This window comes from Chroicocephalus ridibundus, chromosome 1, assembly GCF_963924245.1.
Source record: "Chroicocephalus ridibundus chromosome 1, bChrRid1.1, whole genome shotgun sequence".
In the NCBI taxonomy this organism is placed as follows: Eukaryota; Metazoa; Chordata; class Aves; order Charadriiformes; family Laridae; genus Chroicocephalus; species Chroicocephalus ridibundus.
Genome location: NC_086284.1, coordinates 89,531,230 through 89,554,966, shown reverse-complemented (window position 1 = coordinate 89,554,966; position 23,737 = coordinate 89,531,230). Strand labels below are relative to the sequence as shown.

The following is a 23,737-nucleotide window of genomic DNA, read 5'->3' as shown; positions in this document are numbered from 1 at the left end:
TGAGTTGGAGAATTAATTTGCAATTCAAATGTAGCTACTGAGGTAGATAAATTTAATTATTTAGGGACATTCAAGCCAGATTTCTGAGTGCCACACTCATGTGTATTTGTCAAAAACGATCATTTGCTTCATTTACTCTGCAATGATTTTCATATTTTGAATTGTCACCTCAGCTCTTAAAGTTGTGATGTATGGCTGGCACCGAAATACCTGAGGAACTCCAGACAAAGAGTAAATGCTTGGGAATGTGGCCGAGGCTGTTCCTGCTCCAGTACAACAACAAGCAGGCTTTATTGCTTAGTGCTCGCCTTCAGAGCTAATACACACCACCATCTGGCAGGTGTACACGAAGAGAAAGCAGCACGTCAAAAAGTCAGATTATCATCGCGCCTGTGTGCGTAAGCACATGGAGGAGGCCAGGAGCAGAAGCCGTACGTTTCAGAGAATGAAGCCTCAGCAGATGAGTTCCCCGTGATGTAACGGGAAAATCTTGCTCGCCTTATCCACCTTGGTAATTTCACTAAGGTGAACTTGTGTGAGAAAGGCAGGCAGGACCACGTAGGTCTGGTGAAAGATACAGGAGGGACCCGACTGAGACGAGAGATCAAAATTACAGCGCCTTGGTAAGGCAGAAATGGAAAGAAATTGGGAGTAGACGTGCAGCAAATTTTCCGAGAGCACAGAACTAATTTTACTCTTTTCAGATGCAACATTATGAACAGCACATAATTTTCAGCCCAAGCAGATCTGGCACTAGCATATTTTAGAGGTTTTTCATGCGGAGTGCCACACTGCAGCTCCAGGCCCTCCGTTCCTCACAATTAATGCATCCTGCTTTCTGTGTATGAGAAACCTCGAGCTGCGCAGGTACAAAACGGGCACATAAATGGGAAGAATTCAGAAAGGGTTTTTCTCACAACCCCGGTGACTGAAAAATCCAGAGAATTTTGCTTATTCATTTCACCCGACCTCATAGCTTTGGTGAACTCCATGCCTTGCTAAATAAGAAACCTGTTTGTTCTGCTTTTTGATGGACGATTCTATTTGACTACCCAGCATTTTACAACTAACGCAGTATTTCTGGAAAGACTCATATTGTGCAAATCAAAGATACATTTTTGGATCATAACCAAAAATATTATGGGACAGTGTCCTCAAAAATAATCTTTATTCAGTATTTTTGTTCTATCAAATTTTTTTCTTGCCCTAACTGCTGTACATCGTGACACATTCTTTTGCTGAAAGACTTCCAGAGGGGAATATTAAATTTTCTTTCCTTCGATGTTATGTGCTTGGAGACCTTGATTTTTAAAAGGGAGACAAACCCTCCTCCAGAGTTAGGGCCTAGATATAGATACGTTTGATTCTATCGGCCACTCAAGAACACAGCTGAATTTGTTCCTTTGCTTAGCTGTGGTCGGAATGCAAAGCACACAGCACACAAGACTGTAAGTCACTCCTTCTGGCTAATTAACATGATTGTATATTATCTGTCTTCCCATCACAAACGAGACATATAGAGAAGCCTACAAGCCTGATGGCTCCCTACGGATTGTCGTGGCTCTGGTATCTAGACTAACATTAAAATGAAGAATCATTAGGCTTTTGCACTGACAAGATGGTCTCGAAGACCGAAGCCTGTTACATTTTGGGGTGTGCTTTCAAACATTAGTGTTTCTCACCCATGCTGATGCCCAGGGTGTAATGTGCTGATCTCCTTGTGTGCCAGCAGACGGGCAGGGCTATTGGGCAGCCTGCTGGTGGCCATGCCCACAGTGCCCCTGCCCGTCCTCTTCTCAGCATGGAGTGCCTGAGATGATTTGGTGGAAACTATACGTCTGGGAGGAAGCGGGGCTCCCCATTGGGATGGGGCAGCACAAGGGCAGCCTGGCAGCCCAGCCCCCTGCCAGGGCTGAGGGGGGTGGTGCCGTGCTGTGCCCCTGTTATAGAGCAGAGCCCCACCAGAGAGACAAAATAAGATGGGAGATGGTGCTCCTGTGTCTGCGAGGTCAATGAGAAGGTGGGAAATGGGCATCCCTACGAACTCCAAAAACCCTCTGGACACCTGCCAGCCCCTCCAGATCAGCACAGACCTCGTCAGCTCCCTGCCCATAGTCCCCGTGACCCTGTGTCCCCCTCTGCTTACCCACAGCCTTCCCCCACCGACACCTGAGTTTCACCACTGTCTGAAAGGAGACCTGCTAGTTCATTTGCTCCTAGGATAGTGACGTTCAGTTTTTGTCTAAACTGCCAAGAAATCTTTAAACTGGTGCCAACAGTGAAGCATTTCTCTAACTCTTGCGTGACACTATTGCTACCTCGTCTGGCCCCTGTTTGCAGGTTGTCTTATCACACCCATCAGGTTGGATGCATGGAAACGTCAATGATCCAAGAAACGTGGTCTCAATGTGATGATTCAACTGTTTGAATACGCACTTTGTGCGGTATGCTGTAAGTCTAAAGAGGATGAAATGACTGAGTAAGTTTCGGCTATTCATAATGTACCCGGCGAAGCGGGTGGGGGAGGCGAGGCAGGCCTGGGCAGCAGTTGAAAGGAACAGCAAAAGAAGAACTATTGATGGCTAGTAGAAAGGTGTTGGTTTGCTCATTTATTTGACTTTCCTGTACCACTTCCTGGCTAGTTTGCATTAGGCCTAGTGTGGATTCATGAAATTTGAATGAGTTTACAATATTTTTCAGATAAGAGCTGTCCTTGTACAATAAAAAAAAAAGGTAAGATGTAGTACTCAGTTGTGCAAGAATAGGGAGAAAGTACAGAGCAGCTGACTCAAGGCAAATAGACTAAGTGCTGGAGAATGCTGCCACGCTGCCAATCTATCTTTTAATGATTGTTTATTAAGAACAGACGATATGTGAGCTCTCCCTTTCCGGCCTCTCTTCAGCTAGACACCATCAATAGAGGAAGGCTAACAACTGTGTTTTTGGGATAGACATATATTAGGAACATCTTAGAGGCTACAAAGAGACAAAGAATGGTGCAGGTACGGAAAGAGTACTGTGTTTACGTTTTCTGTGATGAAAACAACATAGATTTGAATGATGCTTTCCTATTGATTCTTGTTGATTTCATTGAGAAATACACACAGTCAGAGATGTGGAGTTTGATTTTATGTGGCGAAACATTTAAGCAAAGCTGTCACTGGCTTTTCAAGGCAAAAATTCAATTACTGGGACTTTGACATCACTTTCTATTTTCTCAGAATTATTTTAAGATCTGGTATCATCCCTGCATTTCCCCAATATCCTTTTTTTAGTTCACTGTTTTTTTCCTTTCTACAGAGGGCATCACTAAGGTGTATTTTGCCTTCTTTTTCTGCTTCGTTCCCCATTCCACTTATTTCTTTCCTTGTCTGTTAATCTCCTTTCTCTCCTTGCATGCTTACTGTTCTTTCATTTGCCCCTTTTTATGTCCGCCATGCAAGCTCTCCCACTTTTATGTTAATAGGTCAGCAACAAACAGTCTGCAGTTTTAGATGGACTGTCTTTTGCAGTAAAGAAAACGAGCCTTTCCATTTGTGAATAAAAATGTTCTTGGTTGCTTTGAATTAATTTTTCTAGCAGTTTGAAATGGTGAAAGAGGAAGTCTGAGGTGGGCCTGTGAGGAAGACAATCCTGCAGAGGCAAATGCTGTGGTGTATGACATTCTCCATTCTGAAAATGTTAAAGAAGACATGCTTAAAGAAGGCATTTGATGGAGCTGGATGCACTACACATCTAGTACAGTGGATCTGGCTATCAAATGCTGCTTGCAACACAACTATTTCATAGTTACTGAACTCCTTAATTGTCTCCACTGAAGTCACCGGGATATTTGTAGAACTACCTCCATGTAATGCAATCATAAAAATATCTGCGTACATCTGGAAAAACAGCTACAGTCCTGTTTAAGATTTCTTTCCTCTTCAAAATTTGCTTGATGAATGACTTTGCCAGTTCTCTGCCATTGTTTGGCATCCTCAGTGTGTTTTGTGACACAAACAATGCCTGCTGTGTTCACCGGTCTGTCTGGCATCTCTAAATTTCATGACAGAGGTGAAATGAAATTTCCCCACATGAGCATTTAACTCTCTGTTCCAAGGAGCAGAAGGAGAGCTCCTCCTGTTGGTCCGTGTACTGTACCCTACCATCCTCTTTGACCTGAAATGGGGAAGACTTCTGGTACGGTGGTAGTTTCCTTCAGGTAGGGACTATTAACATGAGATTTGAGACTAAGGTCACAATCCTTTTCCTACCACTTGTGTGCAAACAAAGTGTAAGGATATACATAATACATGGTTGGACTCAATGATCTTAAAGGTCTTTTCCAACCTAAATGATTCTATAATTCTCTGATAATGGTGAATGAGAACAGCTCAGCCAGAACTATGGAAGATATGGGGAACATCAGTAGCAGAAATGGAGTGCCTGGAGGAATGCTTCTTCTGTTTCCATGGTTAATCTTGCTTTTCTTCAGCCAACTAATTTGGAAAATGGGAGCCCAAGCGGGTCCCTAGTTTGGCACTGGCAGTAATTCCCACTGGCCAACTTAATCCAGACTCCTGCATCTGACTCAGATGCTCCAGTTAGGAGGTTAACCCTCTCCACTGCATCAGTGGAAAGAGAGATCCTGCAGAGCCTGTTGAAAGCAGGACCTTAATTCAGCTTGAAGGACATTTTGTGTCAAGGATAAAAGGAATCTGGTGGGACGCTTGGCTCAGGTAGGTGGCATGAATACTCAATTGTGGAGCAAAGCAACTGCAGCAAAAAAGCACTCACCTAAAGCTGTGCTAACATAATTTTGAATAATGAATATGTGAGAGGAAACCAATTTGCTTTTAGATATCCCACAAACAGAAAAAAATCATCAGATAAATTATTCATTGTGAATTATTTGCACAGGTTGATAGGAACTCATTAAACACTGAAAGACTGATTTGCAAGAAAGAAATGGAGAAAGTCTTTAGTCTGGTATTTCTCTTCTCCTAAACTTCCAATAATTGTCTACCCAGCAAATGAATTTGTCACTTTCTTCTGCTGTTATTCAGTACTTCCTGGACCATCCCTACCGAATGTTTTATGGCAGAGTTTTTCTGTGAGCCAAAGAGCTTGAATATCACAGCAACATACTCAAGTGCATCAGAAAACAGTAGAAGACATCACATTTTCTCCACTTACTTGTGGCTGAATTGCTACAAATTTTTAAATTGCTGTACTTAAAAGTATTAGCTACAGATACATAAATCTCCCATTTTTTTAAACACATCCCAGCCTCTACAGGCCAAGAATCCAGCTTTTACATTAAGTAGTATGACAAGCAATTCTAGGTGCCTCTGTTTCTGAATACCCAATCATCTGAGCCAATTTAAAGGGACATAGCTTGGGGCAACCTAAATCGCTATACCGTACTTGAGTTGGAAAATACTGGATTCTTGTAGAAAAAGGGCTGAATCAGTATCTAGGTTGTTTCAAGCAGTTCTTTGTGTAACCTGTTCTTTCAACCCTGCTAAAGATGGTTCCACGGCCAGCCTAGGCAGCATATTCCCAGTGCATGCCTATTCTGGGAATGAGGATATGCAAATTGAATTATATTTGCTGCAAATTAAGCTGATTTTGTCTTGTCCCACCTTCAGGGGACACGGGAAACGTTTGATACCTGTCCTTCTTATATATCCTTTTCATACAGAAAAGTGTTACTCTGGTGCTCCTCAAATTCATCTGTACTAGACTGAGCAGTCTTTCCTGCAGAAGGTGGATTTTCCTGACTCCTCATTCTCACTCAATTCTGTACCAAGTGTCATGCCCACAGTGTTCAGCTGAAGACTCATCAGGTCCAAGGAGAACAGGGAAAAAAAAAAAAAGTCTTCCACCTCTTCTGTATGTTATTTTTTTAATAAATTGGCTGAGGATTAGACATGGTGGCTTTGTAGCATAGCCACAGTTTTCACTCATGGTGAAGCAGTGACCAAGCGCAACTCCAGATGCTCTTCTGCAGAACCGCTCTTTAACCATTTTTTTTTCACGTCTTGTGTTTGCACCGCTGATTTCTATTTCCCCTGGGGTGGATTTACCTTTTCTGATTTTCTTATTGTCGATTTCACATCATTCTTCAGTCAAGTGCATTTTGACTTCTGTTCGCAGCCTCTGAAATTCTGCAGTCCTTCCTGACTTACACAGACAACATCCTATTAATATACCCTCCCTTCCGCTACCCATGCTGCTAGTAGGGAAAACACTGAATAGAGCTGGCCCTGGACAGCCCATGTGGGATCTCCCTTCCACACGTCTGCTAAGGGTAACACTGAGTGTGCAAAATATAGGCGAACACACAGAGAGTGCAAACGTGTAGCAATAGAGGACAGAGATGGAGCAGAAATCAGACGTGATAATTCCAATTGTGCCACAATAACTCTGGGATTTGAACACAATTTAATTTCATAGTCACTTTTTCTTTCCCAATAGTGCCATTTGACACTGTAATTGCTTTGTATTCAAAGCACAGATCAAAACTACTACCACCAAAAAAAATACTATGATTCTGTAACCATTGAAAAAAATAATGATATGGCCTCTGCACATATGATTTAATTCTAGCACTCATTGTACTTACACTACACTCGCAGTACACTGTTTGTAAAAATTACCAGTATGCTTGCCCCTTGCTCCTTCGGCAGTATTTTGGATGTAAGTCGTTAGATCATCTTTCTCTGTTTCTGTGGTTTAGTGAGGAAAGTAGGAAGTTGTTCATTTTGCCAGAATTACAGATTGCTTTCCTTTGCCAATGGAAGTTGTGAGGGCTTAAGCTGGAGGGGAATGGGCTGAGATCACCCTTTTGCATTGGAATATCTTATGTGCGTGTGTGTGAGATAAATGAAGATGAGAATAAACGAGAAGAGGAGAGGGAAGGAGGATGGCAGTGCAGGAGGGCAAAGTGTCAGGAAAATCTTTCTCTAAAGAAAGACAGAGCTGTCTGGAAATGTGCATTGTCACTCCCAGGGCAGAGGGGGACAGTCCTGCTGGAGGTCTGCGAAGCAGTGCCTTTGCACGCCTTGGAGACTTGGTGGGACAATCTGTGGACCCAAACTGGCAGAAGCCTGGCTTTCAGCAGATCCGTGTGTCCCCTCTCAGTTTTTAGGGCATGCCGGAGATTTACCTGTTCTACGAACACAGGTGGAAAGCCTTTTTTTCCCCCTCTCCTTCTCCCAAGGGCTTTGTGACTGAGGAGAAAGCCCAGGCATCAGAAACCCTTCGGTGTTTCGTCACTGGCACAATGGGCTGTAAACACATTGCTGGAAAAATGCAGTCCTTCAAGCAGTGACCTAGTTAGGGCTCCTACGTCTGCAGAAATTTGGTTTTCCCGCCTAGGCGGCTCCTAGCTAACCCCTGATAGGCTGTTCCTTTTCTCTCCCGCTCTCTGCGGAAGGCTGTCGCTCTCTCTTTGCAGGTGTAATTCAATCAAACGGGCACTGCGTGTTCCTCTCCAGTCATTGCCGAGTCCCCCAGGCACTGACCGAGCCATTGCCTACCCAGCGGCCTCGCCGGGAAGTTGCATAACGCTGCAGCCACACAATGGAGAAAGGGATATTTTTAAATGTGTGCTTTATTTTTTTTTTTTTTAAACCTGTATAAATAAATACAAAATGACAAAGAGGTTCATGTTTACTAAACATTGCATTTGATTGTATGACGTTACACAGTGTGTGTCACAATAGTTCACCTTGTAATTGTGTCCTTTTAGCTGTTGGTGCATAATTCTAGAACTCATAGGATACAATTAGTCCTGAAGCTGCATCCAGCCACCCTTTTAGTGGAACCCCTGAGTGCTTACGATTGCAAGAGTGTATTAGGGGAGCGCTTGAGCCAATTGGCCGAAATTGGGGATTTTCATAAGAGAGATCTGGCATCACAAAAGAAGAAGCTATTGGGAGGGGTGGGATAGGTTCTCCGGAAAAGAAAAAGTATTAAAGCTTTGGAGCATTTTTATTTCTGATCTTCTTCCCCTTAGCGGTTAGCAGAAATAAATATATCTGAAGTAATCAGAGTCAGCAGAGATCGTGGGTTCATTTAGGAACATGAGTTTTTTCACGCTTACTGAGAGCAGGCAAATGGACAGACCTCGCATGATCAGATTTTACCTGAAGAGCTGGTTCATACTTTGATAAGGGTAAAAATATACTCGACCACTTGATGAAATGCTGATTCTCCAAACCACTTACCATCCTCAACCAGTGAAGGTCAACTGCCAAGGTTTTATAGACATGCTCTGGTCATGACTTGCTTGCTTGCTTGCTTCTTTAAATTGCACTCCATGTGCTTTTTCACATTCATTCTCTCTAATTCTCTTCAGAATGCTTGAACAGAGATACTTTACCTTCACATTTAGACCTTATAAAAGTATTTGCTGGAAACAGGTTTCTCATTCTGTTTGGTCTATTTAAAGCAAATTGTTGTTTTCAGGTTGATTTGAATTTTGTACAGATTTTTCCTATTACTCTGTGAAATACATATATATCGTATATATTTTAGGAATGGGGGTAGCTGTAAAGGATGACCCTTGACTGCTTTAGATCTATGATTGGCCACCTAAGCATGGTTTATATTTGCTTACTGTCTGACTTAATATATGTTAATGGAAACTATGTCTAAGGAAACAATTATGGATGTGCGAGCACCAGGCAACTGGGGACATTATGCATAAGACATAACAAGAAATTAAGAACTGTAAAGAGTTTTGGGGCCTCGATGATCTTCCCCTGACTTTATTTTTCCTGGATGAGGGAATTTTTGGTAACATTTAGCAGATTCTGCATTCAAATCTGTATTTCCAGATGAGTACTGGGTTTGCTATTGTTTGCGTTTGCTATCGCCTTCCTGATAAGCGACGCTCACTTGTGGCACCATCTTCCCTGCATGGTAGACTTAGAGCTCGATACCTTCTTTCCATTTGGCAGCATTTTGAAATAAGCTTGGTTGGTATCTGCCTTACTGAAGAACCATTTACCACTTCGCTGCTCCATAAAACGATTGTATCCAAACACTGGTAACCCCACTGCTTTGATACTGGACATACTGCTGTTACCCGCCTCTGTGACAGGGCTGAGACCTGATAGAAGTCAGTCAGAAAAGATACGTCTTTCCTCAGCTCACCCTCTGTCTCTCCCCTCCTGCACAAAAGTTTTTGTAAATGATTTTTTATGCTTCAAATTTATCAGACTCAGTAAGACTTTCCTAGCAGAACAAAGTTAAAAATATGAACTTTTTTTTAAAAAAGGAAAACCTAGTATTTTCTGCTGAAAATCTCAAATCCGGCAACTCTATCCTCCTCTCTTCCCCTTTCCAATGTTTTATTTCCACTGGGCAACATGTTTTGAATCCAGCTGTTACGCTCTGCTTGGAGTACACCGAAAGCCCATAGTTCTTCCTGGCTTTGGAGTGGAATATCAAGCACCTTTTGAAAATTTGGTGGTGGAAGATGAGGCTCACAAAATCACTGGTAATTAAGCCTCATAAAATCAGCTGCCATTTAGCAAAAGTAATGGGACGCTTATCTGCTTTCCAATTCTCTCCTTCCTGCTGTGACCACCTTAATTTTGAAACTGACAGACGGTAAGAGGATAGATGTGGCAGACGCGGAAAATCTTCTGGGGTGAATAAAACAGTTCATATTTAAAAAGATTTGTTTGATCGAAAGAAATTCTCTTTCACCAAACAGTTATCTCAATAAAACCTGCAATATGAATCTCAGACGGGCTGCGTGGCATGAAGCCAGAGGCTGAGGGCTACCAAGCACTAGAAAAGTGCAAGCATAAGTATGCCTGGATGGCATCCATAGCACATCTACATCTTAGCGCATCTACAGACTACCACAGAGGCCAATTTTTCTTATAAGCTTTTAAAGAACATTAAAAATATCAACGCCCTCTTTTGTATGTCTCTCTGATGAAGGAGTAATAAATCTTTGCCCTGCAGTGGCTCGGGTACGGGTTGTTTCCCATTACACCCATGCTGGTCTGTGCTTACCTCCGTGTTCCACCCCCTCAGACACTTGGGCAGTGTCAGAGCGACCTTCTGCTTTAGAAAGAGGACTGACAAAACAAAATCCAGCCTTTGGCTTCAAGGGGAAGAGAAAAATAGTCATGTGGAATGTGACGGGTCGTGCTTTGAACAAGTGTTATTAGCCATAACTCCCAGGAAGTCTGTGGCGAGGTGTTGATGTACACAAAGAGCACATCATTGAAGTACTTTTTCCATCATTTTTCCACTTCTTCCTTACTCAGGCTCCACAGTTTAAAGCTCTGTTGGTTGCAGTTGTCAATAATTTAAACTCTTACCTTATTTTCAGCCTGGTGTTGGAACAGACCACCTGAAGAACTCTCCAGGGCCGTGAGTACCTTTGGGAGTTTTTCTGTGTAGGTTTTTATGGAGTTCTCTACAATAAATTTAGGCATTTTTCACCTCAGTCGACTTTTTGTCTCCCTTCACTTTCCCATTTCCAATATGTATTTGTCATTTCTACCTATGAAACATTCGCCATAAACTTATTATTTGCTTCACACTTCAAATATTTTGTATTCTGAGATCTTGGCTTTTGAAGCACACACTGGGCAAAAAAAGGAACTCATCGATGTTAGCAATCCTTTCTGTAATTCTGAAGTCACCTATCTCAGGTCCAAATTTCCCCCTTTCTAAGCCCAATTCTTTTAACCTTTTCCTGTAAATTAGATTCTTCAGGCTTGGTGTCACCACCGACTGCGAGGCAATAACTCTTCCTTTGATAGAGAGGTTTGCAGAGTGCCGAATGAGTAGTTTAAGTGTTCTCTCTCTCTTTCTCTCTTTACTCTCCCCATTTCTGCAACTTCCATATTATAAATCTGCTGTATAGCATCCACACAGATGGTGATATTAAATATAATATGATGTTCTGACACTGAGCTTTGAATGTTTCTCCTTTCTAGATCTAATAATATATGCTATGTCACTCACATATATCAGAGGTATGTCAGAGCAGCAAAATGTTGTTGGCTTTCATACAACCACAGAATCAGAATGGTTCGGGTTGGAAGGGACCTTAAAGATCATCTATCCAACCCCCCTGCCATAGGCAGGGACACCTCCCACTAGACCAGGCTGCTCAAAGCCCCATCCAGCCTGGCCTTGAACACTTCCAGCGATGGGGCATCCACAACTTCCCTGGGCAACCTGTTCCAGTGCCTCACCGCCTCTATAATGAAGAATTTCTTTCTTATATGGAATCTAAATCCACCCTCTTCCAGTTTGAAGCCATTACCCCTCATCCTGTCACTACGCGCCCTTGTAAAAAGCCCCTCCCCATCTTTCCTGTAGGCCCCCTTCAGGTACTGGAGGGCCATAATATGGTCTCCCTGGCGCCTTCTCTTCTCCAGGCTGAACAACCCCAACTCTCTCAGCCTGTCCTCATAGGAGAGGTGCTCCAGCCCTCTGATCATCTTCATGGCCCTCCTCTGGACTCGCTCCAACAGACCCATGTCCTTCTTATGCTGGGGGTCCGAGAGCTGGATGGACACAGTGCTCCACCTTCCAGTAAGATCCAAGATATTGGCAGAAATGGCTCCCATCAGAGGGGTTAATGAGCAGGAATAATTCTGAAGTTATAATGTGGTCACTGCCGCTGGAGCCAACAGCAGGAGAGGCTCAACAGAATCCCACATCTCTTGCAGCCAGGGGTAGTGTATACTGATTGGTAAAACTGTCAATAGGGAAGTCTGGAACAGCTTGCAATAGCATGCTGGGAGGAAAGAAAAGAGAAAAATTCAATTGCACATGTTCTTGACTCAGGAATCACCTTAAGAGAGCCCGTATTTCCCACTTCCCCCTGCAGGTAATGTGCCTGAGGGCTCACTTTGTCCAGAAAGAAAATTGATCGCATCTTCAAAAGAAAAGAAAAAAAATCCCTCCAACACATGAGTATTTTATCAGGAAGGTATGGCTATTTCAGAAACATTAAAAGTAGGCTGCTCTTCTCTAAGAATTGTAGTAAAAAAGAGTGAGGGTCCATTTGTTACTTTTCAGTAAGTTATGAGCCATAATCTATTTGACTGATCTCTTTTTCTGTATGATATGGTGTATATATCTTGCTAAAGTTTCCATCTGCTGGGCTCCAGATTAGATTATGAATGATATCTACCTTTTATTACAAAGCAATGAGGTACCAAATCTATATTTGAATTCAGATAATTAGGCAGCTGTGAATTTTTATTTTCCATACATGGGCAGACCCTGTCTTTTATTAGACAGCCTTACTATATGGTACAGCTGCAAATCTTACATGTGCTCATATAATTTTGCTCGCTCCTTATTCTATCTTGGACCTTCCTTCTCTTTGCAACTCAGTTTTTATAACAGTTCTCTCCCATCCACCTGACAAAATAAATCCTGAGTATTTTTCTTTCTCAACGGCTCTGCATTTCCACGGCTAGTTTCTTTGTTCCTAAACTCCTTACCAACTGCTCTGTTGCTCCCCGCTCTGCTGATTCATTACTAATTTCAGGACAGCTAAACCATTCTTCCTACCTGCGTTCAACTATGTTTCTCCTCTTTATATGAAGCCAACTTGAGTTGGGCGTATAAAAATACATAATTGGTATGGGGGTGTATGCACTATATATATATTAGTGGGGCATCTCATTTTTCTGACTATAGCTGACAAACATAAAATAATTTTTACTTGTAGCATCAGTGAACAGATTGCTTATTATGAAATATAATCAGTATGTGAAGGCATATTTTTTTGCAAATTGTGTTTTCTGGCATCAGTTTGTTTGTATACACTTAAAATTTTGTTTCCAGCAAACTTCACCTGCGCAACTCAGTAATTTCTGGGAAGATAAGTGTCAGTCTTGCTCAAAAGTATGTCTGTTCACAGAACAGATAATACTTAAGGGGACTGAATGTGGCTGAAAAGAATCAGGATAGAATATTCTGCATTCATTTAAAACATACTCTATTGTATGTAGTTCAGATACCCAGCTAATAGGGTCTTCCACATGATTTTCATGTTTCCCATCTCTATAAATTTTCAAGCGGACTTTCCCTTCCGCGGATGGACTGTTAGATGTCTTATTCTATGGTTCTTTCTAGCTAGGTGCTTGGCATATATTTCGGTTATTGTCTGCCAGTAAACTGAAATTAGCAAAACAAACGCAGGTCTCCTCAGTAAGTTCTACACTGCCTTTAACTTCTACATGTTTAAGTGACATTTACAGGATGAATGTAAGTGCGAGCACAACTTCACTGTTTTGAGTCCATAATCCTGCCCAGTTCCATGTGCAAATTAGTTGTACAAATAAGGAAATGTGGTATTTCGGAATGATAATATTCTGATTTGTATGCAGCAGTGCAAGAATTGCACGTGGAATTGATGTGCCGCTCATGAGCATTTGTTGGGCTCAACTGTATTCTGTGATAACCTAAAAATCAGGCTTAACACGCCTCTATTCTGAAGGTACACATACAAATGCATTTTCAGAATAAAACATGCTGATTACACATTTGGAAAGCCTGAGTTTTGTAAATTAGGTCTACGGAGAATCGCACAAACAGCTCTTGCTAACACAGACAAATGAGGCACACCAGCCCCGTACGGGAGTCTTTGAGTTGCTGTGCGATGCTTAAATGTAGCCTCTCTTACATTACATTAGCAATTAGAAAATGGATATAATTTGATTTTCTGTTTCAGCCAGAATTTCTGCCAACAGTGCTTGTGGATCCTGAATTTAAGGCAACGTGAGAAAGAACTGGAAGGGACAAGGGCAGGAGCTGTAACAGGTGACAGAAGTCACCTTTAAATTGCAGTCCCAAAGTTACCATTAAACCAAAGTGGCCAAAAGCCCTTTGCAACCAGAAGTCCACCAGCTCTCAGGCCTGCTGCTGCTTGCAGTGACTCAGGCTGGGGTCTGGCTCACCTACTTTTTAGAGTTTTAAGAGCTTGATTTTTATCTCATTGCTGCAGGTGTGACAGAGCAGCTGTAACTATCACCCTGGTCACTTGGTGTGGTGGCTTGCTTCTCCATCAAAGCAGTTGGTCCGGGTGGGCCTATAGGGGTGCTGCTCCCCTTCCCCAAAACAGTGAGAAAAGGTGTAAATGGGTGGTCGACTTGGGTGGGGGAAGGGGGTGATGAATCACAGTCATCGGAGGATCCTGGGGCAACGCCTGCGGCTGGAGAGTTGGCTCTCTCAGTGATGATGGGGCTTCCGAACTTTCTGGATGATAAGAAGCTGGTAAGGAAATTTTTAATACTAATAATCCTGTTCAATAGTAATAATTTGGGTCTACCTACCAGATCTTGGTAGGTCTAGTTCTTGTTTGAGCAGATAACACTATTTTTTGGTCAAATCAATTTGAGATTTTTACCTTAGCTGTTGTTTTACCTGTCCAGGCTGGGGTTCTGCTGCTGGATTAAGTAGGACATCCCCACACCCTCCCCCTAGAAAAAGGACTTGGATCTCAATAACATGGAAATGAATGGATGTGAAGTGAATGCATTTTCCCTGTGCCTGCTGCTGAGCAGTGTGCAGCCTGGGGACAAGAGGGGCTACTGGAGCAGCAGTGTGCCCTTCACCTTTGGGACGTCACCAGCTCGGTGCTGCAGCAGATGCCCCTGAACTGCTCCATCACTCCTCTCCGTTGGGAGTCAGAGAGGGCACACAGCCTGATTATTTGGGTTAGGCCAGGTAAATTGGTTTGTTAGCTTGGTGATGGCACGGGACTTCTATAGCAGCTCGGGAGCACAGGAAGCAAAGACAGAGACAGCCATTTTATTTTAGGCTTATGCTATACATTGAGATTCATTATACAATTTTTTTTCCCTAAATTAATACAAAAATAGTAAAAATAGGTTAAAAAAAGCCCAAACGAAAACCCCTGACATCTTGCAAGCCATTTATTTGACGCACAGATTAAGACTTCTTGGAGCTTAAATAACCTAGAATTACTTATGCGGCCCTTTTTTTTTTTTTTTTCTTCTCCCAGACTGAAAAAAAAGGTGATGACTTGCAGAACACCAACTACATCAGACCGGTTCGTGCCTGAGAAGCGGCTGCCCCAGGCAGCCGCAGGTGATGCTGAGGTGCTCCCTCTCCAGGCAGGACCACGGCGGGGCGAGTGGTGGCACGTTGGGACACACCACTCTGTCCCAACCTATGCGCCATGGGCAGGAATACTTTGAATCCTCTCCTGGGATGCCTTTGCCATGTTTTTCTCAAAAAAAACCCAAGCACCCAAAACACAAAAGTTCCCCCCAGCGCTTTCCTGGCAGCGGATGGGTTTCACAAGGGCTCCCTGGGGGGCCCATCTCTACCACAATTTGGAGTTAAAGCTCCCCCGTTCTCTAATGAGACTGGGGAGAGGGAGAGAGACCCCTGCCCCTGGGCTGGGATCCCTAGGGGTGCCCTGCGGCGATGGTGTGGTGCCTGGCTGTGGGTGGAGGATGCTGCCTACCTTTGGAGAGGGAAAGGGGCTCTCCCCACTGCATCCCCCCTCCCCATCAGACCTCTGTGTACCCAAGGAAGGCTTCCTTATTTCAAAATATTTATAAGCAAATAAATTACAAGTATTTTTAGTGATAAATGTAGGGATAAAACTATGGAAGGAATACTTTGCCCCTACGTAGCCAATTGCACAATTTGATTTTGATTTATAGGGATTTTAATACCCGCAAAGGCAGGGGAGGAAAAGGCTCTGGGTCACCCTTTCTCACCAGGGTCTTCCAAAAAGTGGCTTCCCACGGGGCTCGTGCCTTACCACACCATCTCTGGTTCAGCAAAACCCAGCCAAGCTGTCGTAACGGGAGGCACGGGGTGGGAGCTGCCGGGACGGGCTGTGGGATGGGGACATGGGAAGCATCCCCACCGCAGTGCCAGGTCCGGTGTCCGCAATGCCCCGGCAGCAGAGTCCCCCCTGCTCCTCCTGCCACCAGCTCCCGACCATGGGAGAGCAGCTACAGCAATTGGGGGTCCACAGCCCACCCAAGGTTAACTCCTGTTGACTTGGCTTCCCTTCCCCACCTCCCCTTGAACACGCTATCTGCTTCCAAATGTAACAAACGGCAGAAACACTGGTTTGCTAAGTTTTGAAACAACCAGGTCTTCTCCCACAAAACCCCACTTGCTAAAGAGCTGTTTCTGGCTTTCCGTTTTTAAGAGAAGCCGCGGTCTCCGCTCTGACTCTCCTGAACTCCGCCCTGTCGTGCCACCACTCTCTTTTGTTTTCTCTTTGAATAAAAACAAACAAGGTGTTGGTTGAGGTGGGATTTGGTGGCTCACGGGAGAACAGCTAGGCTAGAGAAAAGCATTTAAAAGTACGCCTTTCAATTTACAGTACATGTTTTACCTGAATTCAGCGCTGGCTCAGAAAGCTTCTGAGAGCAGATGCGAATCCTCACGTGGCACAATGTAACCTCAGGCCACTTTGGTACTGTTTTCCCTCCAGGTTCATGCAGTTGACCATACTAAGTGTGTTTGCTTGTCTTTGGAAAAGAAGCTCTTTTTCTTTGCCAGGCAGGTTTTTCTCAGCCTTCACAACTCTAATTTTAATCTAACTAGAACATTTTCACTTAAAGCTTTGGGCAGAAAGTTCTGGCTTCATCAATTAATTTTTATAGCGAAGTTATTCCAGCCATACCAACTTTTCTCTTTTTATTTTTCTTCCAATTTGAGTACTTGCAAATTGAAAATGAACTTTGCTAAGCCAAAATTAGGAATTATGTTATAAGAAAACTGGACTGATCTTGATGGCCATATGCACTTAGGTTGGTTCTTTTTCCCCATGCTCTACCCCGTAGTAAAAATATACTGTACACCATACCTTACTGTATGGAAATTTTAATGTTTGTAGAAGATATATGTGCTCAGTGAGCCACAGTCCTATATATTCTTGTTAGCCTTAGTTAAAATTTTTGCTGTTAAGATTTTAGTCAGTGCCTGACAGTGTTACTCTGTTACTCACTGAATTCATACAAAAATTGGGTCGTCTATATTGCAAACAAAACCACAGTGATACCTGGGCTAAAAAGCCACTTGAGAGTATGACAAAAAACTGCTTAAGCCTAGGTAGTCTTCCAAAATGGAGGTTCACCAGTAAGGGTAAAATCTTATGCACAGTTAGCCACTGGGAGTGCTTTGGACTGAGAACAGAGCACAGCATCTGCACCTAGTAATCAATTCGCGCCGTGAGGGCCAACTGACTTTGGTGAAGATAATTGCTCCAGAGGAAAAAGTCAAAGGGGAGGAAGGCCAAAGTGGGTTAGCATAGTCTGAAACCTTGAGAACATGCCGCTCTGGTTCGCGTTGAGGTATTCAAGCTACCTGTAGAGAAGGAGTATTTGGTGCATCTCCCAGACACATCAGGATTCAGGCAGGAATCTCATGGACCTGGGCGGAGTACGCCTTGGACACTTGCATGGCTTTACCTCGCCAAGCCTGGAAGTGGGTAGAGGAATAAGGAGGAACACTGTGAGAAACGTACAAAAGTAATTTTTGGCTCTGTTTGGAATTTCTGAGGGGGCAGGGAGGCTTTAGAGACTGTCTCCTGCCTGTCCCGTACTTCCCTGTGTGGAGAGGGACACAGATCCTCTTCCCTCTCTCAGTCCCGGGTGGCCAGCAGGAGTTACTGGTGGGGTAACACAGCACTGAGGGGGGGGACTGCTAGGGGAGGAATCTGCCCTTAAAAAGACTTTTAGGAATGGGCTGGACAAACATCTGTCAGAAAAGATTTAAATGTTTATGATTCTGCCTCGGGGCAGGGGGGTGGGCTGCAGGACTTCTCACCCTGTCTTCTGTGGAGACCCAAGTACATCCTGCAGCACTTTGCCATGGAGTGCCTCCACATCCTTTTCCTGACAATTTTGGAGATAGAGGAGTAATGTTATCACTGGTTTTATCACCTTCCTTGAAGATCTCTCAAGGCCTCGCATGCTGAGATTTAATGAGAGACCTGTGAAACTACAAGCTTGTCTTTCGACATCTCTTTAGAGACGCTCCTATCTATGCATTTCTATTAGATGTGAAGGGGTTTATGGCAGCCATCCTTGCATCTGGTGTTTGCAAGTGATAGCATCAGGGATAGCAGAGGTGTAAAACCAGTGTTTGCCATGTATTCCTCTCTGCAGTGTACAAACAACCTCTTTCACACATCTCCCATTTCCAGGTGTCCCACAAGTCAGTAGACTGCAGCTGCCAAAAGTGGTTTGCGATTCCTCTGCAACCTTCAACTAATTCGCTAATGCCCTCTGAAGTTGAACAGCCAGGACACAGGGTGATTGTTATTTAAATGCCATAATGACCACCACGGAAAATCCACAGTGAAAGCATATTCAAGGAATGATTTTTGGCTGGAAAACGTAGCCCCAAGCCTGCGTCTAAAGAAAACAGGGGAAAACAGACCTTTCCCCTCACCTCACATTCATTTGGCTGTCTTCAAGGTGTCCGCCTGATTTCTGCCAAGGCTGAAGTTGTTGTTACAGCTTCCCAGCTGCTACCGCAGCACATGTTTTTTGTTCAAGCAAAGAGCCCGTGCATTCCTGGACACGGCTTCTTCTCCTTCTGGTCAGAGAAGGGACTTATCCAGGGGAAAGTAAACGTTGCCAGCTGCGCTGCTGACTTGTTTTGCTAGTTAGCACAGAACGTTTTGCTTCAGGGCAAAATATCTGGTTATCTTATTTTCTGCTAGGGAGGAAGCTTCAGAAGTATCTCTTGGCTCGAAAATTAATAGGTGGGTTTTGCACAGGGCATTTGAGGGGGGGTGTCACTGGGATTGGATGCTAAAGAGACGTTTCGTGCAATGCAGCATCGCCCTGGGTTTGTGACCACAGGTGCGCTCATCACCCTCCAGGTGACACAGGCAGCCTGCCGACCCACAGGGCTCCCAGGGGTCCAAGCCCCATGGCTCCTGTGGTACCTCTTCGCCCTCCGGATAGTGTGTCAGAGGCAGACACTGTGCCAACCGCTGAAAACTTTTCAAACACTCTTATTTTCCGGACTAGCTGTAAAAAGGAGTCCAGTTGCAAGACGTTCACCTTGCACCACAAAGCAACAGTTCATATATCCATGAGACCATGCGACACACCAGCCAGCTTCCTGCGACTGGGTTTTCACAGGCAACATATAGTCGGAATACTCTCAGCAAAACCTACAGAATTGGCTTACGTATCCCCACTGGGGTTCAACCGCACGGTAAAACCTTACAGTAACGAGCCTGTTGCTCTTAAGGGTGGAGGGGGTGGAGGAGGAAAGAGATGCTGCTTTATCTGTATTACTCCACATCACAGATGCTGACAGAATTATTGATTTAGAACTCACAGCTCCAAAAAGACTCAGTAATGTAATCTTTTTAACTTTTTTTTGTGTGTGTGTGTCTTTCCCTCAAATGTGATGGTTTCAATAGGCCCCTCTCAGATATGGGCTCTTTGGGGACGTTGTTAAATTTGCTGCTGCTGAACAGCAGTCCCAACCTTCGGTTTGTTCCACACAACCCTCATGGTCTACTGTCTCTTGGAAGAGCCCATAGCTGCAAGGTCTATTGCTTTACGGGTACTCTAGGAAGATTGAGGGATTAAGTTATACATTACGTAAAACTACCCACTAATCCTCTTAGTGTGCATTACCAGTGAATGGCCTGAAATGGGCTCTCACGAAAAGAGCCCTAACATTCACTTTCTTGATGACAGTTTAGTATTTGAGGTTTGTGTCATGGATTTTGGTGCTGAAATATTCAGTACACCGTCTTCTGTCTGCTGCTAGATCCACTCGCACGTGTTAGTAGAGTGCTAACAAAATTACAGTTGGTAAAGCAGATTACGCGTTTAACTAGTAGCGAGACATATATAAAATAGAATTATATATCTTCTAGAGTGACAGAGTCACTGGGATTTTTTTGTTGTTTTTTTTTTGTTCTTTTTTGTTTTTATAAGAAAAAGAAACAGCTATAAAACCATGATTAAAAATGTATCAAGGGATGATTTACATTTTAAAATAATGATATTTTTAGAAAAAAAAAAGTGATTTATAACATAAAAGTGTTTGGAAAGCGTTTGGTTGCTGTGTACTGCCTTCTTTCCCAGTACAGTTTGCTATCTGTTATACAGTCTTGCATAAATGTTTAGATTAGGGGAGAAAAAAAAATTAAATGTGATGGCTAAGACCTATAAGAGCTGACTCACTGACTTGAGTTATTGCTGTGCAGAAAGTTTGTAAAGCCTTTACATCCAGCGAACATTTAGTGCTACTTCAGCCTTGACAGTTGACCTTTCGATCTGATTGGGTTTAGCCACAATAATTGCAGCATCTGCAGTACAGGCGACGCAGACGGCTGCCGAGGAACCCAACTTCTCTCATTAGATCTTACTTCATGTGCCTAAAATTCAACCCTTCTTTGCATGTGTGAGCAAATTCTCTCGTAATAGCTGTTACAGGAGCTGAGCAAGGTACAATCCCCCAGCTCTTTTTGTAAATTTATTTTTAATTTCTCCCATCATTTTGAATATTCCTGGATTTAGATTAGAGGGGGGAGGGAAAACATCCAAGCCCCTTCTTCTCCCCAGATATTTAGTCAGTACTGGTTTCTTTTTTTTTTTTTTCTTTCTCAGTAAGACCTAGTGTAAAAAAGCAACAAACAAACAAGTTAGACTGTTGTAATTTGGTCAACCACTCGGGTGCTATCCATATCCACCATTTCAACACACTCTATTTCCTCACGGTTTTCGGGATTCTTCTTCTCTTTCCTCTTCTTCTTGGACGGTGGCAGGAAAGTCAGTATCACAGGTAAAATGGCAAAGCAGTGAAAGAAGGTGACTAATGCTATTAAAAACAAGCACCTGAACAGTGTACGGGTCAGATTTGAAGGCACAGCTGCAAGAGGAATCAGACCAACAATATAGCAGAGGTAGCTCTGCAAAATAGCTACCCCATGCACTTCCAGGGCATTTTTCACCCATTTAGTTCTTGTGAACTCTTTGCCCAGGACAAAGGTTGATAACAGTGGAGCACAGTTGTCAATTGTATAATTAATTCCGTAAATTAAGCACAACACAGAAATACAATCTAGTTCCACTTTCCACAAGGTCATAAAACCTATAACTCCAAACTCAACCGAGGCAACAGTTAGAGTGAGCCAGACATTGATCAGAGAGTCTGCCACCAGGAATGCAGAGAAGAAGAGCAGAAATAAAGCACTAATGCAGGAGTTTTGTAAGGGGGCTCCCACTGAAGAGGCATAACGATCCATGTACACAAATGATGGATTGAAAACGATGAATTTCACCTTGGAGGTGAGAGAGAGCTTCCTCAGGGTCTCCAGGAGGTCATAAAGTTCTTCTCTCTTGGTTTCCATTGTCTTGGCCACCAAGAACATCCTGGAGGCCACGACATCGACTTCGTTGTTGTATTTCTTGGAAAAGATGATATCCTCTGAAAAATGGGCAAACTGAGGGGCCTTCAGGAAGGAGTTCCTCAACATATCAGTGAAGTTTTTCTTGGGCAATCCGGTAGATATGTTGAGTTTCCTAAGGTAATTTAAGTAGCTTTCAAACCAAGATATCCTCACAAAGCCCTTGGTATACTCCAGCACGTCCTCCTGGACACTGGTGTTCCAGTACTCGATCGACTCGTAGATGTAGAACCCAATCACCGGGCTGTAGTTACTGAAATACTTCTGCTGGGCAGTCGTATACTCAATGGTCCGTGTTGCGGTCGCTACGATGTTGCTCAGGTCTGACCCTTCACTGACCTGCAGGTAGCCCATTAAGGCAAAGGAAATATAAACAAGGTAAAAGAGAACTACAAAAGGCTTGACGTAAGTGTTTGTTATCCAGTCACAATAATAGCGTTTAAGGAACCACACCAAAAGATGACTCTCGTAAGTGTTCGTTTCCTCTGAATCTGCCGTGTCCTCGCTGAATTTGGCCGTCAGAAGAAACCTATACCATGCAGGCTTCTCTTGCAATACCTCTGGCTTTGGTACCTTTCTGCAGAAGATACTATGCTGGTAGTTGTTTTCTATGTAGCCAGTAAACACCAGGCTGGAACCATAAAAGGAGAGTACATAGAGGTAGTTGAAGAAAATTGCAATACAGGAATTGCAGCAGAAAATCCTGGCTGCTTCAATGTTAGTGAAGGGACTGGCACCTATTCCAAAAGTGACCAGGTACATGGCAGTGGTGAGAGAAAACGAGAGCATGGAGTCTGCAAATACGGCTGCAGTCCTCTCTTTAACGTGTTGGTCTTCTCTAGTTTTCCTCCAGGAGGACAACATTTCAAAAGTCCCATATAACCCATGACCTACAACAGAGAACAAAGCGAGTGTTTAAAGTACTCGAATCAACATGCGGAAAAATGTAACGTGGACATGCTAAAAGACTCAAGGGAGACACAGCTTGCCATTATCAATGCTTGAAGTAAATGCCCTGCAGAAGAGAGAAATCGTTACGGTGGTCTAAGCCACAGGAGCGCATTCGCTACCTGACTAGCAAACCTTATTGCCAGAGCTTGAGGAAAGTTCTGCATCACTGACGCAGGGTTGATAGGTTAAAGAAAAAGGATTTTTTTTTTTTCTGGATGCCTGTTTCGTTTCATTATTTCAGAGTGCCTGTGATGGAAGATGCTTTGAAATTAGTTTCTCCTGGTGATCGATCTGACCTGTGGTGAAAACAAAGAAATAGGACCTTGAAGTGCCTATGCTGGAAGCAGAGCATTGGTTGGCTGCTTTGTAGAACATCTGTAAAAAAATGAAACCTTCATATAAGCTGAACATTGTCAAGTAAATCAGTCACTGATTTCTCCACTTCCTATACAAATTTTCCATCAGGAAAAGGAAGTCCTAGAAACGGAACAAATGAAAAAAAGCACATATAAATTTTAGAGCTGCGGAACAGTAGAACTGATATGGAACTGCTTAAGGCATCGGTCTTCCTACTTCAATATGTCTAAGGGCTTGTAAAAACAAATACAGCTCTATTTTTCTTGGCAGTTCCTGCATTTTATAATGTATTTAAGTAACTCTTAAAAGGATATAGCATTCATGATAGGAGATAAAGACCTGCAGACGTAAAATCCTGTGTTTAACCCCCAAGCACAGGTAAATCGGGAAAGGTGCATGGTTTTATCTTAATCCCTGGTTGGTCACCTTCCTCTTACATTTTCTATTTTGTGATGGATAACCAAGGCACGTTTGGAGGACACAGACCTCTGCTCTCTCGTAGTGGACTCTGAGCTGGGAACGCAGCCATCAACCAGCTATCAGGTGAGAGTGGCTGAGATAAAAGTAGGTTGGTGTTTCAGACAGAGAGAAATGTAAAAACATAGTCTTTGTATCACACCTGAAATGTAAAATTTCAATATTTTCTCATAATAATTTGTATTGGGGTCATCTTTACTTAATAGGTCCTTTCCATCTAATCCCACCCACTTTGCTGCCTTTTGATTACTCCTTCTCCTTATTCTTTTGCTGTTTTTGCTGTCCCCTGTCTATCTCTCTGGTCTGCTCTTGCATTACCTCTAGAAATTCCCAAAAGTCAGTCCACAGTGTTTTGCTCTTACCCGTTCCCTGATAACATTAGATAAAACGATCAGTGCTGAATTAGTTGCTGATGACACTGAAGCGCAATCACTGGATTTTTGAAGTTGATGCTCCAGTCAGGCAGGTCAAGGTAATTCAGAGATCTTTGTTAGAATTTCTGTCTGGCTGCAGAGTAACAAAATTGCTGTATCGGCC

At 43.3% G+C, this 23,737-nt stretch overlaps 1 protein-coding gene across 1 annotated transcript in view; it reads right to left on the bottom strand.

Annotated features, from left to right (window-relative positions):
- Window positions 1-20,033: 20,033 nt before the first annotated feature.
- Window positions 20,034-23,737, bottom strand: part of PTCHD1 (patched domain containing 1) — a 34,801-nt gene continuing 31,097 nt past the window's right edge. The window contains exon 3 of the mRNA XM_063343114.1: window positions 20,034-22,305. Coding sequence (XP_063199184.1) covers window positions 20,651-22,305 — 1,655 coding nt within the window. The 3' untranslated portion in view covers window positions 20,034-20,650. The remainder of the gene's footprint in view (window positions 22,306-23,737) is intronic.